Source organism: Sinohyriopsis cumingii, chromosome 1 (assembly GCF_028554795.1).
Source record: "Sinohyriopsis cumingii isolate HCF-2022 chromosome 1, ASM2855479v2, whole genome shotgun sequence".
Classification (NCBI taxonomy): domain Eukaryota; kingdom Metazoa; phylum Mollusca; class Bivalvia; order Unionida; family Unionidae; genus Sinohyriopsis; species Sinohyriopsis cumingii.
Genome location: NC_142961.1, coordinates 42,765,519 through 42,786,246, shown reverse-complemented (window position 1 = coordinate 42,786,246; position 20,728 = coordinate 42,765,519). Strand labels below are relative to the sequence as shown.

The 20,728-nt window shown below is 33.8% G+C and overlaps 1 protein-coding gene across 2 annotated transcripts in view; it reads right to left on the bottom strand.

Annotated features, from left to right (window-relative positions):
• The window catches only part of LOC149806784 (ERI1 exoribonuclease 3-like), a 42,067-nt gene that overhangs the window by 3,076 nt on the left and 18,263 nt on the right, over window positions 1-20,728 (bottom strand). Inside the window, exons 1-4 of one of the 2 annotated variants that reach the window (XM_089957568.1) lie at window positions 20,407-20,628; window positions 15,102-15,218; window positions 9,171-9,230; window positions 3,389-3,480 (exon numbers count right to left, since the gene is read on the bottom strand). In XM_089957568.1, the coding sequence (XP_089813694.1) occupies window positions 3,389-3,480; window positions 9,171-9,230; window positions 15,102-15,218; window positions 20,407-20,535 (398 nt within the window). In that variant the 5' untranslated portion in view covers window positions 20,536-20,628. Of the gene's footprint in view, window positions 1-3,388; window positions 3,481-9,170; window positions 9,231-15,101; window positions 15,219-20,406; window positions 20,629-20,728 lie in introns of those variants that run through there. The other variant, XM_089957577.1, reaches the window with a different exon arrangement.

Here is a 20,728-nt window from a genome sequence, read left to right as displayed (position 1 = left end):
CTCTCTCTCTCTCTCTCTCTCTCTCTCTCTCTTTCAATCTCACCAATCTCTCTTTCAATCTCACCAACTAAGTGAAGTAGACAATTTAATTTTCTGTTGAAGAAGTTCGGGTATGCATTGTTGACAGAATTTCTGGAACACGGAATTTGTTGAATAAAATACAAAATAAAAGACCTTATTTTACCCAACTTTTTCTCATTGAAATGCAAGCATGCAAATGTCTTTTCATTTTTTTTGCTTGCATTTCAATCAGAAATCTGTAATATTTACCCTCTCTGATTAAGAACAGAATCTTATATGATAATTTGGGATACTTCATATAATCCAGAAATATTTGATTTAATGTTTTAAAAAAAGGGGGAAAAAGTGGAGAAGAAGAAACAACAAATATTCACATAACTATGTGATAACATTAGAATGACGATGAGATTATACAATGGCTATGATATTTATATCATATTTCTAAACTTAGTCGGATAGTATTGTCAAATTACAAATGTAATGCAAATTTTAAAATGGCACACAACTGCTTCTTTCTACATCAGTTAATTTTTAATGGTGTTTTGGTAAACATAGCTAATGTAATATTTTCTTATGCTGTTGCATGAAACATTTATGTACTTCAAACAGCCTGTCATGTTTTAGTTATCAATATTGAATGTTTGCAAGGTCTGGAATTTCTTTGGAACCAGGATATATTTCTCAAAAAAAAAAAAATTAATTAATTGGGAAATTAATGGATATCCCTTGAAATACATAGCTTACTGATTGCTTGTCATTCAGTCAGTTACCTAAAGAAACCAGCTTTGTTCCTTTTGAATTCATAAGAGCTTTCGTTATCAAGGAAAGAACTGGGGTCTTGATACCTCCTGAAGAGTGAGGCAGAGTTTGTTGAATCAACTGTTACTCCATCATTAAGTAACTTCTTATACAATGGGACTGATTTAGTTGATGAACCGTTACTCCAATGTAGAAGATTCCCTTCTTATAACCATTTGGAGAGGAAATGCAGAGTGCATTGCATTATAATGGTATTATTTCAAAACATTTTATAATAATACTGATAAAGCAATGCAGTCAATATTCCTTCCATTCAACGATTGATTGATTGATTGATTGATTCAATTTTTAATGGCACATCAGCACTGCAAGGCTATTCAGCGCCAAACAAAATGTTATATGTATAATCTTTTAAAAATTATAAAAGTCTCATATCAACTAGCAATATAAAAACAAATAGTTGAAATTAAGACGGTTGTATGGTAACGATGCAAAATAAAGCTTCCCGATCAACGGGGGATGTAAATGTTGTATGTTAATGAAAAATGATGAAAAGGTATTAAAAAGGGACAGCATATATAATGCATAAAACTGCACAAGGTGATAGCATACAAGTTAGAGCTTAGAGTAAAGATTCACTGCTTTCAGGAACTCTATAATACGAGTGATGTTTATAGTATCAAAAAGTTCCTTCATGTCATGCACAGTGTAATACTGATCGCATGTAGGTTGCAGGTCAAAACACTCTATCATAAAGTGCTTGACAGTGAATAGTTCATTGCAAGAAACGCACTCTGGTGGGTCTTCACTTTTTAGTATGTGGGAGTGGGTGATATAAGTATGACCAATTCAGATTCTTGCAATGACTACCTCCTCCCTACGCATGGTTCTGTAGGAAGGAGTCCATTCTCCTAGAGCTGGCTTGATTGCATGAAGTTTGGTATTCAATGCATCATTCCATGATGCCTGCCACTTCTGACGTAAGGACTTTCTAACACTAGGTTTAAAATCAGTGTACGGTATTTTAAAATCAGATGGCTCTTGAGTAAGGGCCATTTTAGCAGCACGATCCGCTTTTTCATTACCTTTAATACCAATATGGCTAGATAACCAATAGTATGTTATATTGTGGAAGACACTCGTCTCTGTATTTTTGACGAGTATATTTTTCAATAATGGATTCTCAAGTTTTCTATTGTGTAGTGACTGAAGTACTGATAGTGAGTCAGAGAAGATGATGCTGTTTAAAATACATTTGTTTTCTATATGTTGCAGAGCATGGTCTATAGCTCTGATTTCGGCTGAAAAAATTGACGTTCCATCTGGTAAGCGAACTTGCGTTGTGTGATTTCCACAAACGAAGGCTGCAGCAGCTTTTTCCTCATCCTTTGATCCATCGGTATAAGTTCTTGTGTAGTTTTTAAATTCGGTGAAAAGTTCTTGATAACAGTTGTGGAAGACAGAAGGGTTTGTCTCAGATTTTTATCCATTGTGTAGCGTAAAAAGTACTTTTGGTTGTTTAAGTAGCCAGAGTGGTGTTTCGGAGATGGACGTTTTCTGAATTTTAGAAAGATCAATTTTTGTAATGTCAAGGCTGGATGATATTCTAATGCCAAAGGAAGGTATGGCGTTTGGTTTATTTTTGTATAAGGTTTTGTATTTGGGTTGAAAAACAGCCAAAAAGGCAGGATTCAGAGGGTTTGCTTTTAATTTGAGAGCATACTGTGCGGAAAGCATTTCTCTACGATGCAATAACGGTGGTTCATTTGCTTCAGCCAGCAGGCTTTCACACGGGGATGTTTTAAATGCTCCCAGAGCCAGTCTTATTCCCTGATGATGTATTGGATCAAGCTTCCTTCCATTCAAAATGTAAAAAGAAGAACCGTGAACATTTCATAAGTCACTTTTACTACCCTAGTAATAGAGGTCAAGTTTAAATCAGTCATTCCCTGGAAGGAAATAATTATGCTCTGTAGATCAGAAAACAGTAATAAATTTATTTCAATCAAACTGGAGAATATGTAGTGAACATTTTTTAAAAACTTCTTGTCTTTGTTTTTACATATTATTTCAGAGTCAATTTAATGAATATTTCAAAGTGATTATATGTCAGCTGAAGCAGTTAAAATGTGACTTACCATATTCGCCAGCTTATAAGTTGAGTCCAACTGCAAACAACATAGACCCTGATCTGCTGCCACATAATGAGCTAGAAGATTAAGTCTATGTTGTTTATTCTACTGATTACTTCTAAAGAAATGCATAGACCCAAATTTGCAAGTGCATTATGCAACAGCAGAGCTGGGTCTGTGCAGCTTTGACATTACTTATGAGTGAGCATATACAGTAGTTGTTTAATTGGTCTGAAAATGCAACTGTTTCTTTGACGGTTATTATCTAACATGTTTAGCATATTATTGCCTACACAGGTCATGTACTCAATTCGGTTGGATGCATTGATACTTCAGCACAAGTCAAACTGTTCTTAATTTTTGGGATTTATTTGATGATTACAATAATAATCATATTGAAGGTGGTATTGGCAATATCAATATTTATCACTGGTTTACAGAATTATTTTTTTTAAAGTTTTTTTTATTTAAATTACATTTTCTTGAGATCCCAGTCTCCACAGGTCACAAAAGCAAAAGATGCATCCGGTTTTAACAGTCCTTCATCATGCATCCACTTGTCAAACATCTACAAAATACAAATATGTGTACATCTAGTTTTGACAGTCCTTCGTATGGCAACCACTTATAAAAAAATCTACAAAAGTCAAAAACATGGAGGATATCTAAGTTTTTTATTTTTTTAGATATATGTAAATATTTCACAAGCGAAGTGGAAACATTGTATTTTGTCACTAGTGGTGAAGTCACATGTGACAAAACAAAATGTTGCCACTTCACAAGGTAAAATAATTCCAAATATCTTTTATCTTTTTCAAGGCAAAAGCTGTCAATTTGGTCTGTTCCATTCTGTACCAACGCAATTAACAACTGCATTACTATGCTGATAAAAAGAAGTTCCTAAATTTTACAATAAGTTTGGGACAGTAATGTTTTACAAACATAACTTCATTTTTAATGGATAACCCTTTGCCATCCTCAAGATCAACAAGATTTTTAAGGCAGTCCAAAAGTCCATAACAACAAGTCTGTGAGATTTGCTTAATCACTATTTAGCTTTTTCACATCCACCTGACATACCTCTGGTACGTATTTAGTTTCAAAACATACACCAAATGAGTTGAAGCTACAAGTCCCTTACCAATCCACCCCTCAATCCCCGAATGTTCATACTCTGTCTTTTAGTATGCCTGATGCTCCTTTCTGCATGTTATAAGGGGTGTCTTTTAGTATTCCTGATACAACTTCTAATATGTTGTAATATTTTGTCTTTTAGCATGCCTGATGCCTGAAGATTATGGCTTAAAAATGATCTTTATCACATACAGGATAAAGTCAATATAAATTTCAAGGCTCCCTTGTCCCATGAACAAACTACTTGCTATTTTTGGTAATGACAGATGGTGCTGGAATTAATAGGAAACAAATATGGACAAGTACAACATAACAATTATTAAAAAAGTCATTGTGATTGAAACAGCTGACCTTCTAATACCCTCTGTGAGTGATTTGGATAACATAGCTTTAACAATTTAAGTCGTATTACTACAATGTCTGCAGTGTGGCAGTTTGTAGTGATGTCAAGCACTGACGCATCATGTCACAGACATATGGCACCATGCCCCTCTCTGTTATATTATCCTGACACCAGGTCAACCAGTCCTAGCACTAACCTCTTAAAGCTGAGCACCAAGCGAGGAAGCTGCTAGTATCATTTTTATAAGTCTTTTGTACGACTCAACTGGGGTTCAAACCTGCAAACTCTCACATCCAAGGCCTACCACTTAGGGCATTGGAACAGTCATAACACCGTCTCTGGGACTGTCAGGGTTGAAGCCAATGGAATATGTTTACCTGAGGCCCAAAGTTTAAGTTTGTTTCACTAATTATTTGCAATACAGAGATTCATCACACAAGGGAATCTGACCTATCTGTAGCTTTCATAAATGTCTTTAAGCTTTCTATTGTACTGCATTTATCAGTGTACAATGCACACTCAAATGTGAACAGCATGGACCCTGAATGGCCCTCACATAATGAACCAACAGTGCAGGGTCAAGATTGTTATTCTCAAGTAGAATGAACAGTGTGGACCTGCAAGAATAATATGTAACAGTTAATTTGGGTTTACAACATTTGCAGCTGAAATCATATTATAGAGTCAAACTGGTACCAATATATATAAAAACCATTCTAGGAACCATACAAATGTGGTCTTTACTGAAAGGTGGTCTTCAAATATCTGTAGAGTCATATAAGAGAACTGGAAAGAAAGACAGACACAGACAGACATATATACATACTGAAAAATAAAAAGAGACTGACAGGCAGACAGATAGATAAAGACTGATAAATAAATAAAGACTAACACAGACAGATAGATAAAGACAGGCTGGCAAGAAGAAAGAAGATTATGGTTTTAAAATGATCTTAGTCACATATGGGTTAAAGATAGTCCTACAATGTAAGATGTATTACATGTTATTTATGTTGCAGTGCTATGACCAAAACATAAATATCAAGGACAAGGTCCTACATTGTAGGACTAGGGACAAAGTCAATATAAATCTCACCCTTACAATTGCCAGTCACTATACACTGATGGTCCAGAATAACAAAAGCTAATGGTCTCAGGTCATGTTAGCAGATGGTCACTATATGCATGCAAATTTGGACAAGTGCTTGCTATATGCATAGACCTGCCCTGAATTTCAGCAATATCACAAATGTAATCAATCATGTGCCTTAAATCTAGACTTAAGACTTGCATTGGTAACACTGAGCCAAGGTATGACTGTATCAAAGTTAGAGTAAACAGTATGGTAGGTCTTTAAAGACTGTCTAATGTGTTGTCTCTAATGCTTTGTGCACTATTCATTATATTTTTTCTAATGCTAAAAAATAATTGTATAATATTACCTGTACTCTTCTTAATTACCTAAAATCTGCTAACCACCCTGCAGCAACAAATACATACAAAAAATCAGAGTGAAACATTACTGACATCATGGTGCATGGTGAGTTACTCATTCCATCAGAATTTTGGATAACTTCTCAGTTTTGCAAGAATTAAGCCCACAATTATCTACTATGTGTATTAATGCTTCAACAGTGAAAACTTACAGTGACCTACTTGAGCAATGTGTATAAAAAAAATGTGTGTGTGTGTATATATATATATATATATATATATATATATATATATATATATACACCGTGTCTGGTAATTCTGAACATTGGGTAATTATGTGCAACAATACATCATTTATGTAAACATTGGATCATGTGTCGTTTTGGGTTGAAAATTCAATTTGCATCAAGAAAGACGATCATCCTTTAATTAAAAATAAGTTATATTCATAAAATGTTCACAAATACCCCACATTTCTACTACAACTGCATATGAAAATGTGATTTCTAAAATGTCAACATGAAGACCCACTCCATGACCTTCTTCAGCTTGTAACCCAGAAAAACATATTTAATATTTATCTTTTAGAATCATACAAATAAATACATTATTTAAAAGATGGAAATGTTTACCTTAGAACAATACTGCATCTTAATCCACGTTTCTAATTTTGCAGGTTGTCCCATACATATTTTATTATCTGCTATAACATGTCAACTTGCCACCAGAACAGGATTCTCAAAAAATTCCCTGGCATATAGCCTGTTTCAAAATTCTTTAGTAATTGTTTTTCCCCATAAATGAGATGTTGTAAACACATTACATCCTATTCATTGTTGTTTCTCTTCCACATAATAGAGGGGCCCCGAGTGGCCAAGTGGTCTAAAGCGCTCTCCATTACGGATCACTGCCATCTCACCTATGTCTGCGTGGGTTCGAGTCTAGGATTCGGCCAATGTGGGTATGTGAGAAAGCTTGCCAGTAGCTTCTCATGGGTCGGTGGTTCTTCCCGGGATTTTCCCGGGTTCTTCCTCCACCATTAATACTGGCGCCATGCATAGCCTATCGTGTGCTGAAAAATGGCGTTAAACCCCATAACAACAAAAACAAATCCACATAATAGCTTATTTTGATAAAATGTTGAACTTTTTCTAATATTTTTTATTAGATTGGTATAGTTTGCTTAATATCTCTCGCTATTTAGTGGCATTGTTACCACTGCATTTTGTAAAACCAGCAATAAACCTGACCTAATTACTTGACAGAAACACTGACAGAAATAGTCCAAAGTAATGTATTTAATTTCCATGGCCCAATGAATTTACTTTACATCTTTTCAAAGCTATGCGCAGAATAGGCCAACATACTGAGAGTCATGAAAACACTGGGGTGGTATCCCATGTGTCCAAAATTAATATTATTTTGAACAGAATATTTTGGTGACAATTGCCTCTTTTTAAATATATATACACACCTACCTCTCCCTTGATAACAAGCACACATTGGGGTCCAACAACATAGATCACACTGTAAGCGAGGTTGCAGTTACCAAAGGACCTCCAAGAAAGTAAGAAATGATGACAATCCCAGCTAGACATCGAGAAAACAGCTGGGGTGGGGGGGGGTACTGGGCAGTTTAATGACCAATTACTTGCTTTATAACCATGTTGAGAATAATCGTCAATAAAGCACTTCTTCTAACAAAGTTGTTAATTACTCTGTATAAATTACATTTATTTGTAAGCTGCCCAACATCTTAAAGATCATTAACATTATTCCAACTGGTTTCAACAACCTTCCTGTGTACACAAAAACATTTGTGTGTTATGTCACTGCTTAGTGTTGTTGTTGATCAGTCTGGTTCCCTACTTGGTGTGTGATAACTAAGTGCAAAGCAGGGAGTCACAAGCAGGAAACCAGACTAACTGTTGATACATCACCAAACAAGACACATTTTTTAAAAAACTAGCTACATTAATTTCATGAAATAATCATCTATGTCAAAACTCAATTTTTTTATTGTTCAAATACTAAAATACTGATGCCATCATTTCCTTGTAAGTAATAGTGAAACTTCTCATCCTTATGAAAATCTCTAACAAAGTTCTTTATTTTACGAAGTAGTCATTTCACTTGGATGCTTTGCTATCTTTAATCACATTTATAATTGAGAAGGTTAATTTAAGGTAGATTAAATATATTATGTGCACAATAAAATTTAAAATATTTGATTGATCAATTGAAATCGTTCACCCAACATGCAACCTGCTAAACCTTAAGTATGTGGGATTTGCATGCCTTGTAACTTTTGTTTTATTCCACCCCTTTTATTTGATACAAAAGATGATATTAACATGATAATACAAAGGAGGTACAATGGGGTAAGGATTTAATTCAGTGCAGCAATAGAACAAATACTTCCAAGGTCAGATTTCAAAACACAGTTGTAACTTAATTAGGTTCTAAGAGAAACACTCACCAACAACATTTTACGTTTAAATACAAGAGGACACGTTGCATTTATGATGATTACACTTAAACCGAACTAACAAATAGAACTAGAACACAAATTTCACTTGGTAATAAATTTATTTAATTGGTATTTATTTATTAAACTACAGCCTACACAAGATGTGACATTTTCATTGTTCAAAATTTTTTTGACTATCGTTATTTATGGTGTACTAAGAATGTCATTTGGAAAGAAAATGTAACAAAATATATAACTTCTTATTTAAAGCTGATAATTTTATACTGTTAATTAAAATTTCCAGGTCCTATCTGCTGTTTACGATGATAAAACAAGCTAAACAAAATTTCAGTTTCTTCAAGTTCAACAAATAGGGATAAAGTTTTGGTATTTTCTCGTTTTACAAAATGGGATCCATACCTGACCCTGCATTAATAAGTGCGTTCGCAAGTATCAAGGAAGTGGTATATATATATATATATATATATATATATATATATATATATATATATATATATATATATATATATATATATATATGGAGGGAGTTGTTGTCATTGTTGTTATAGGATTTAATGCCATTTTTCAGCACAAGATGGGCTATAAATAGCGACCAGTGTAAATGATGGAGGAAGAACCTGGAAACAACCACCGATCCACGACCCACAAGAAGCTACCAGCAAGCTTTCTCACATACCCACATTGGCCAAGCCCAAGACTCGAACCCATGCAGACAGAGGTGAGATGGCAGTGATCCATAACAGTGAGTGCGTTAGATCACTCGGCCACTCAGGGCCCCCAAAGAGAAAGAGAGAGAGATTAAAAAGAAAGATGGTAAGAAAAGTGACTTTTGTTACTGTAACTGCATGTAACTTACCTTCAATACTTCAGTGATGTGTGGCCTTCCATCAACCATATCCTGCGCAATACCTGTCAGCTAAAATATATATTTAATTATCAAGAATTATTTTCTATATACATAATTTTGCTGGTATGAACTTGTATAACAATTCTGCCCAAGTCCATCAGCAACTGATGATGGTGGGATATTTTAAAATTATTTTACTCAGAGCTTTTGACCTGTACAGCCAACTCTTGACATCTTAAATTTTTGCATGGTTCTGTACTGAAGTATCATGTTTGAGATCTCTGGGAGAAACTACTGTCCCAAGATAGATGAAATGTACAAATACATCAGGGTAGAAATTACTCCAAAAGTAGGGATGCCCACCAGACAACCATAATGCAAAAAAATGTCCAACTAAAAAAAATCTATAATTCCAATTTAATTACTTGTACCAATTATTAGATTTCACAACTGAGCTTTTGCAAATTAAAAGTAAAAGTGTCAAAATTGCAATACTTTATTTGTTTTGATTTTGGCACAGATACATTTTTTAAACCATTTGTATCAAAACTGGTTATCAGGGTGGGCTTTTGATGTAAACATTAGGTTGCCCAACCTTAATTTTAAGTTGCCCCAAGCTACTGGGCAATGGATTTTTCTACCTCTGTATCTTTTAGTACATGATATGTTAAATTCTCAAGTTCCAATTGGCTTACTATAGGGATTTATGTTAGTACAGCATGCATTTCCCCAAGACAATGGAATACTGCACTTGACTCTAGATGCTTCCCAATAAGGTCACTAGCAGATGATATTCTGCCCATTTTACCAAGATGATGGGCAACCTAGCAGTTTCTATATGCGACCACCAAAATAGACCATTTTTAACAAGGCACACTGAAGCAAAATCAGCTTATAAATTACAAATATAGATTCTAACAGAAACTTGATTTGAATTCTGTTTATGCATGTATTTTTTGCAAAAGTATCTCAAGATTCAATAAATTTATTTCAACTTCCAAACACTATATGAACTCAGTGGTAAATCTGCCAGCAAATATGGCTGCTGCAGATGTCCCTTAGGAACTATCTTTAGGAATTACACCTCTTCCAGTTGGCACCATTGCCATCTGCTAATGTTATATGACATCTGATGACATCATTGTGATTTACTATTACATGTATAATTTTTTATTATTTCTCCTTTGTTAACTGTCTTCCTTCGGTGTTGTCTGGTTTAGTATAAGAGAAGAGTTCCCTTGGGAAAATGCAGAATAGTATATTTCCAAACTAGTAGTCACATGGCAGTAGAGGTGATGAAGTGCATTACAGCAAATGGTGATTTCTTATGAACAAGCAATGCTGAAGCTATACTTTGTTTGAAAAATGTGCCCACTACTAACTCCTGAGTATTTTAACTCATATTCCCTAAGATTCACAAGGGTGAATAGCGCTAACAACAATCACAATTTAATAATTCAACATCAAGAACTGAAATTAAAAAGAGTACTGAAAAACATGTTATATTCCCATGCTGTGAAAACTGTGAAACCACTTTCTTCTGTATTTCACAGTGATATTGACCTTTGGATCCCGAAATCAATAGGCTACTTCCTTACCACAAGCACAAGTAATCTGCAAAGTTTGGCCCAGAGATGTTATGTAGAACAAATGTTAATGTGAAGAAACCATTTTTTAGTTACCTTGACCTGTTACCTTTCATCCTCAAAATTGAAAAGGTTCTTTCTTATGCCAAGGTAAAACCATTCACAAAGTTTGGTAACCATAGATGATGGAAAACACAAGATACTGTGCAGAAGCCATGTTCCTTCATTCAGTGACCATAAATCTTTACCTTTGTCAACCCAAAGTCAAATGGGTTATTTCTCACCAAAGTGCAAGCCATCGACATAGTTTGGTATTGTGCAGAAACTGTTTTACTTTTTTCAATCAGTGATCTTGACCTTTTACATTTCTGACTGCAAGATCAATAGGTTTTTCCTTACCCCAAGTGTAACCCATCCACAAAGTTAAGCAACTAGAGATGGTCAACAATTCAAGATGTTTTACAGAAACCATTGTTTCTTGCAAGTCCCAGTGACCCCAACCTGAGATTTTTATCTGTAATTTAAAGTTTCTTCCTTGCTCCAAGTCAAACCATCCACAAAGTTTGGTAGCTATAAATGGAGGACAACTCAAATATGTATGAAAATAAAATTGGTAACCAACATTATAAAATAAATATGTGCTGCCAATTACTGGACATATTAGAATGCAATTAGTTTTAACTATTGTTTAAATTCACATACAATCACAAATTAGATATTTGCGTTTCTTTTAAATTTGATGCAGTGTTTGGAGAAGACAACACAAGACAAACTTGTGATACAAGACTGAATCTAAATCATCAAGACATTAATCGTATTTTTTTTTAATACATCATACAGCCTAGTGACCGAAAAAGCAGCATTCAATTATGAGATTATTTATTCACACCTCTATAAAATGGCTTCATTGGACAGATGACTCATGTACAAACAATTTACCAATACACAAAAATTAACACATTGTGCATCCCTTGTCAATTATCAAATTGAAATTTCCTACACTGTATGATGTTTTCAGAGGTAGGTTTACAATAAATTTGCAAGAATAGTTCCAAGAATGTCTCAATTATCTGAAACTCAGAGGTGTCTGGCTTATGTAGTTTTACACAAACAAGCTCTTAACAGAAATCTGTTCGAAACCAATATGTTCATTTTATAGAGAATTCTGGATTGGAGATGGTCCAGTTTTCACAAGTTTCTCTTTACTTCACTATACAGTATTGTCACTATAAGATGGTATACTATGGGGCTCCCTATGGTATACTCTGTGGCTCCTGATGGTATATTCTGGGGCTCCAATGGACAGTGTTATATTAAGGGTACAATGTATTTCTCACTAAAAAGTTGAAAAAATGTTTTTTACCCACTATGTAATGGAATCAGTTTAGAGAATATTCTGGCTCTGATATCCTAAAACCAAATCATTACTTGTATGTTCTACACTGTTTATTTATTCTAGATTTTCAGTCCGATGATGACGTAGGTTGCTGACAATCAATCTCAGCCAAGCATCATTAATAACAAGCTGCCTGTAAAACCTGGTTAAAATACAATAACAATTATGGAGTTATTGTATAGAAATGAAAGTGGGTGGGTCTGACAATCAAAGGCTATAACTGTGCCAAACAATGCAGATTACTGACAATCAAACTCAGCCAAGATCTCACAAAAATCAAGCTGCTTACCAAATATGGTTGCAATCCAATAATACTTATAGGACTTTTTTTGTATAAACAGAAGAGGATAAGTCTAACACAAGCTATAATTCCACAAAACAATGACACTGAACTCTGACAAAAAAAATCACCCAAGGCATCTTGAAGCTCAAACTGATACCGAATTTGGTTGAAATCCATTAATAACTACGGGTATTACAGAGAAGGCATGAAACTGAGTCAGTCCAAATAAGGGGAATTAACTCTGCTAAATGAGGATGCAGAATACTGACAAATGAACTCAGTCAAGGACTCATTAATATCAGGCAGCATACCAAATATGGTTCAGATCCAACAATAATCAAGGGATTTATTGTGTGGATAATAAAGTGGGTTGGTCTGACCACTGGGCTATAACTCACCTAATAATGCCATATAAGCCTGACAACTAAACAAGTTCTCATCAATATCAACCTACATAACAAATTTGATTGAAATTCAATAATAATTGAGGAAGTTATTGTTTGGAAACAAACACCGGTGGGTCTGACAAGCACGGACTATTACTCTACTAAACAATGACACATAATGCTTTCAATGACAGAATAACGTCAGTGACAATGCTGTCAGTGACACAGAATGCTGTCAGTGACACAGAATACTGTTGACTGATCTCCGCCAAGATCTCATCAATATCTAGCTGAATTATATTTAAAAACTAGGCTGACCCCTAACAATAATTAAGAACTTTTGTGTGGAAATGAAAAGTGGGTTGGATGGAATAATGGAAGGACATACAAACAGGCCCAATTTATCCCACCCACAAAATGGTTTTAAAGCAGAACTATTTCAACTATATTGTAATAATATCAAAGGCATTATCTTGTAATAAGTATTGCTTAGCTCTCTTGACCACACCCATAACCTTGACCTTTGACGTGGAGAAGGGTGGGGGGAGTGCCACAAACTTCAGCAATTTTTAATATTCCTCTATAACTGTGGGCCAAGTATAGCAAAAACTTATGCTATTCAAATAAGCATGACAAGACAAAATCATCAGAGGAATCTTTAAATAAAAGTCTAACTGCCAACAGGAAACAACTAGACTGCAAGAAAAAAGACACTGTCACAAAATACATTTTGTCACCACCACCATTTCAAGAAAATTCCTGTTAGACATGATGAAAGCAAACAATTTTATAAACACTTCATCACCTCTATGCAAATTGATGTCAACTTTTATAAACACTTCAGTACCTCTATGCAAAATGATGTCAACTTTTATAAATGCTTCATTACCTCTATGTAAAATTATGTCAACTAGGGCTGTAACAAATACAGAAGGTGGTGAATATCATACATATCATGCATACAGCATGACAAATTCAAATTTTTATTCATGAATATTCAGTAAAGAAAAACAAGAACACACCCCATTCCCCAAAAATACATAAGTTTTTCATTTAAAGTTAGTTGACACGTGGGTTACTCAGTGTCTTGGTTACTAGTCTTAGTAACATAAAAGAAGTTCAAATAAGAATATTCTTCTTTAAAAAGACAAGCATATCAACATGCTCTGGTTTGAGATATGCCCTTTGGGCAGTTCAAATGTCTCCAGCAGTACTGAATGCTCTCTCACTTTGGACACGATTTTAAATATATTTTATCAGATTTTAAGCTTGAATGTTTTTTAGCAAATTTAATCAATAGACCCAGGTTTCTAATCTAAAATTGTTACTGAAAGCATTTACAAATATCAGACCCATAAAGGTTCGCCTTTATAGGCAGTATATATTGACAACAACAAGAATAAAAGTTATACTAAATATTATATAGTACTAAATACTTGATAATATGTCTACATAACTTGCAGATAGTTTTGGCTTCTTTCATTACAGAATTATCGTCTTCTTTGTACCTTGGAAATCCAAAGTATTTCCATACAGCTGATTTATATTTAGCTGAAGGCCCTCAAAATTCAACTTCAGCTGACATTTTTGCAGGAATTGTTTTTTATTGTTGTAAAATGCGTGTTTGGAGAATGAAATTAACTTGAATTTTCATCAATAATTGCACAGCTTTTGAATACTAATAAAATTATCATTAAAAAACAGTAAACAACTTTAACTAATAATTTATTAAAGTAATTTATTGTCACAATAAGAATATGAGACTGAGTTTTACAACTTCGAATTAAACAACTTGATGTAGTATGTTTATAGTGCAACTGAAACAACAAACTACGCTTTAAATCAATGAAATGTCAACTGTATTTTGAAATATGGTTAGTACTGGACAACTGGGTACACATCAAGATTTATGTTAAACTATTTATATTCAAAAATATTCAAATAACAGTACTGCGAATACCAAAAATACAATATGAATATGGGACATTTTCGATTCACCAAATATTCAAGTGTATTGTTATACCTCAAATATCAACTTATTATAAAAACTCCATTACCTCTATGCAAAATGATGTCAACTTTTACAAAACACTTCATTATCTCCATGCAAAATGATGTCAACTTTTAAACACTTCATTATCTCCATGCAAAATGATGTCCACTTTCATAAACACTTCATTACCTCTATGCAAAATTATATCACTACCTCTATGAAAAAAAGATGTAAACTTCTGTAAACACTTCATTACTTCAGCAAAATGATGTCAATTTTTATAAACATGCCATTACCTCAATGCAAAATGGTGTCAACTTCTTGTGTACATCTGGCTCTACATAATGGTGGAAAATGGATTCAGTCTCCAAAGTTTTGGAATTAACCTTCAAAACTGGAAATTCTATGATTTCCTGAAATGAGAAAAGATAACCATGACAACATAAGCATATGCTGTCAGATCTAACTGAAACTGAAACATCAAAAAATATTCCATTATTTATTACCAATCAAAATGAGAAATGTACGTTTGTGTTATCTGCATTAAGAACACAACTTTATTGATAAATATAACAAAAATACATTTGCAAAATTCAATTAAAAACCAATACATAAAGTGTTCTCATTCTTATTTTTAAAAATACCGATAATATCCACTCTTTTATTTGAATTACTTTATTACATTCTAAATAAATGGCTATGACCAGGGTCCATTCTATGATGTGCAATTTTGATACATATATTCACACACACTTCCCAACATCACGCCAAACGTTCATATGAATGTACAGTAACTGCACGTATTATTTACAAATCCTTCCACTGTTCACATAATAACTCCTCATATTTGGAATATTCCCCAAACCCCATATTTGCTTCATAACCTGTACGAAATAATTAGGTGGATTCCACCTGGAACTTAAGCAGACTCCAGGCGGAATCTGCCTAAAATGTTAAAAATCTGGTTAATAGAAAGGCGGACATGGAAAATTTGAGAAATCAAAGAAGAATCCATCTAGAGTCTGTCTAACTCTAAGATGGACTTTTGTCAAATTCCTGCTATAAATACATCTTTAGGCATAATTTTGGACTTAGTTGATTTTCCACCCACCATCTAGGAGGAATTAGGAACTTAGTCACTGACATCTATTATATGAAAGGAGGAATCTGGACTTAGTTTATTTTCTAACCAACATCTCGGCGGAATGAAGAACTTAGTCATTTACATCAGACTTAAATAAGGCATAATTAGGACTTGGCTTTTGTGTGTCTGTAAAGTTAAATGACTGAAAATATAGTGATATTTTGTGATTGTAATATCACTGACAGTTCAATAAAAATATCAATAAGATATAATAACATTTATTGTTTCTTGTACAATTTGAATGATTTTCAGCAGCATTTATATTTCCTGTTTCTGATAGCTGTAATTTTATTGTTTATTTTGGGCGCAATTTATAACTTCTTTTCACAGCTTTCCATGTTAAATTTCTTTTTCAAATTTGTTGTTGTTGTTGTATTTTTGTTTAACTTCAATTGGATTTAACTGCCCTCGAACAAGTTTTCATTTTGTTTTCCGTTTTAAAACATAATTTCGCTTTTCTCCTGACCTGAATTTCCTCGATATGGACCCATTTTTTAATATCGTCTCCGAAACTTTTTTTTTAAATAATGCTCCATCCGGTCCCATTCCACAACAAGCTTTCAAATAAGTATTTGTTCCGTTTATTGTTGAACAGATGATCGTTGTGTAAAGCTTTCTGATTGGTCAAAAAATTTTAATTGACCAATGAATCGTCGCGTAACAGAAACTGATGGGAAAGAGCATGTTTGCTAAATATGGCGATTCGAATTTTCGAGCGGGACGAGAGATTGAATAACCATTTGAAAAATGTGCGGCAATGAGAATACCCTGAACGCAAATTTGATTGGAACATAATTGATGAATCTGTATGAAAATTGAACACCAGGACAAGCATTTTGCATTTTGTGCCATAAAGAGCTTTACAGTAGCGGCTAACGTGCTAAATAAGACGAGGAATTGAATCAGGATGATTTCGAAGTTATACAACTCCAAACTGATTAACTTTAAGGAGGGACAACGTGTAGATCACTGGTGGGAATTGTTGCCAGATATCCATGTCTATCAAAGATAGTCATATCTTTGCGGAATTTTCTTGGCTGAAAAGTAGAATCTACTTTCAATCTCGTGAGGCATTATTGTGTATATTATCAAAATATTCTTGGTGTCTTGGAATTCACTGTAAAATAAGAGTAATTATAGCATGATAAACGTTTGTCGCGGCTGCTTATGGAACAAGGACTAATTCGAGAGACAACAACAGCATCATAGTTTGTGCAATCAAAAATCCAGTCTACAGTACAAGTGACATAAGGCAGGCTCCTAGCTTTTCTTCTTCTTATAATCAAATTGTCTCAAATGGATGCTTTTCTGTAATTTTGCATTATTTTCACGGCTGAATTTTTCAATGCAGATTAATATTTTATATATGTTTATGTGTTCACAGATGCCTGTTCATATGTTCCAGGCTTGATACTTGGATTTTTAAAACCACTTAATTATTTAGTGTCAGATATTTTATATCATGTTGTATATATAGTATATGTTGTACATCACAGAAGGCCTCAAGGTAGATTAGTTCTGTAACTAACTGAATTACCTTCTCTAAATAAAGTCATATATTATTATTATTATTATTTTTATTTTTATTAACTCCCATTTCTCTTGCCTTGGATGTCATATAATTACAACATCAGTATAATTGTTTTCATGCATACTTAAATATCACCTTGGTTAATAAAGTCCTGTTTAATTCATATCCATTATTTCTTTGAAACCTGCTGAAATGTCTGAAACACTAAAAAACTTAAATAAAGTACTATATAATGATCAAAATTTTAGTGAAATCTTACAAAAGTTTTAGTCAATTTTTTTGTGAAACCTCACATATATTTCAAAGAAATTTGAGTTAGACCTCAACATAATTTCAAAGAAAGTTTTGGTCAAAATATTTGTGAAATCTCACCAAACTTTAAAATGAAATGAAAAATACTTAAGTGATGCCATGTTGGATTAGATTTTGTATGCAAGAAAGAAAATGGCATTGCCCCTTAGGACAAGAAAAACCTAAATCTTATTTGATAATGTCTGTCAAAATAAAATTAATGATCCATTTCAAAAATTACTGTGAATATTTATCATTGATTCCCAATAATGCCTAAAAATCATTAGGCAGTTTAATAGAAATCTGAAGTATATTTTTTATGGTTTAGGCAGAAATTGCTTAAAAAATCCATCTGAAATCCGCCTTGACATTTTCATTATTGGATGGGGTTTCTGCAGGTATTTCCATCTAATTAGGCAGAAGTAAAGATTCCGCCTAGTAACAGTAATTTGCGTATTTCGAGCTATATTCTACCCTGAATCTGCCTAAAAGTGATAATAAGGGGAATCTAGGCTAAATAAGCGGAATAAACAGATTCCGCCTAGTAGGCGGAATAAACAAATTCCACCTAGTAGGCGGATTAAACTAATTCCGCCTAGTAATACATTGTCTAATTTGCATATTTCGGGCTGTATTCCGCCCTGAACCCACCTAAAATTTGTAATAAGTGGAATCTAGGCTTTAAGTGAAATCTGCTTTAAATTCCACCTGGAATCAGTTAAAAGTCAGGGCGGAAGTTTTCATACAGGAAGGAAGGTTGAATTCCTGCACTCCATTCCTATCTGTTGGACAGTTCACTCTAATACAGGCATGGGAAACTTACTCCAGGGTACAGGCTAGACATATGAATAAGATGCAATGGTACCTTACTGTTAGGCAGTTCACTCTAATACAGGCATGGGTAACTTATTCCAGGGTACAGGCTAGATAAATGAATAAGATGCAATGGTACCTTACTGTTGGGCAGTTCACTCTAATACAGGCATGGGTAACACTCCAGGGTACATGCTGGATAAATGATTTTTAAAGCCATACCCTATCATGTAAACTAACAAATAAAAAAAGGCCATGGGCCAGATCCAGCCAGTGGGCTGTATTTTGCCCACCCCTGCTCTAATACCATCAAATGGAATAGCCATAGATCCCACTATACAAGATGAATTTTTTCAAACTGCTTCCTAATTACGGTTCCAAGCTTACTATAATCCATTACAATGTGATTCAAATTAATATCCCTTCACTGTGTGGTTTTTGCATACAAAAATAACCCCAACTACATAGCCGTGCTTTGTATTGTCTTCTGACATTGATGGCCATGATGGAAAGTAACCATACAAGCTGCAAATTACTGTATGATGTTAGACTTATACCAAAATTCACAACCAATGATATAAATTATCTGGATTTACTTTTGTATCCAAATCTAATCCCTCTGTTTAATGATTCAGTTAATTGACTCTTTCTAAACACTTCATGTTAAACAGCAATATCACTCAGTTTGGACAACCACCAGCCAACAGATGAACTTCAATTCAAATTGCTGTTGCATATATTCAAACCATCTAACACTGAACTACCTTTATACAATCGTTCTCAGCTGGAATCAACATCAAAGATTCAATACATATTGGCTAATGTGACAAAACAAATTTGTCTACTGGTTTAATCTAGAAAACTCAAAAAACAAAATAGTCTGAGCTACAGTTTCTTATAAACTTTTCTGGTATTTTCTAATACCAGAAGAACATACACTATGTATATAATACAACTTTGCATGTATCTGGGGTATATTTATGCATACACCAGCACACAAATACATTTTTAATACCTATAATAAACTGTATAAATGAGATATTTGTGTTTCGGGTATCATGCAAATGGTTAAAAAAGAAGACATTCTAAATACTGAAATCTGAATAACATAAAGTTCTATAAAGCAAAAAAAAAAAAGGAATGAAAAAAATGAAGATATTATATATGAATCAATAGTATAAATGAGTGTGTTAAAGATGCACACTGAACTATATACCAACAAGGCAGAGAAAATCCTACCAATCTACCGGTAATGCAACTTGTCAACTTTTCTGATATCTTTCTACAATATATAATATGTAAAGAGCAATTACTTACCATATTATGCATGTCAAAGGAATATATGGGTTTATTTGTGGTATATCTGGGTGTTTTGTACAACCCTATTTTTGCATAGTGTACATTATGCAGTGGGTTTGACAGTAACAGATCATTTTCTGTATAAATTATATTACTATAATTATTTATAAAGTTTGTGGACACACTATACACAATTGGAATGAAAACGATCTCTTACCTTCTGATGTAGAACTGCTCACTAAATAAAATTATAAGGAGAGCTATATCGATTCTAATCAGCCATGTTTTAAGGCATTATGGATTGCACTTGATAGTACCAGATCATATGTGTACAGATACAGGTCCACACTTACGAACAGTCTCAAAACAACTCATTTTAATTAAAGTGAGTGAGTCGGTTGAGTAGCACAACACACGGCTGAAAATGTTTTTTTAGTCATATCTCATTTTCACATAAGAACGGGGTTCTGTGGGTGGTCGAGTGGTCTAAAGTGCTTGCATTTACCAAACACTGACATCTCACCTCTTCCCACATGGGTTCAAGTCTCAGGCACAGCCAATGTGAGAGATTTAGCCAGCAGCTTCCCTTGAGTTGGTGGTTCTTGCCGGAGTTTTCCCAGGTTCTTCCTCCACCAGTTACACTGGCTGCCATGTATTGCCTAACTTGCACTGAGCAATGGCATTAAACCCAAAACAACAACAACAAATAAGAATGGCAGTAGACAGATCATGAAAAACAATTTAAAATACAACCTGAAAAAAACATTTTAAAAAACTGGCTACTAAAATTGAATTATTCAAAAACTGTTAAATTATCCATAGTCTTCACCATTAAACAGGTTTTC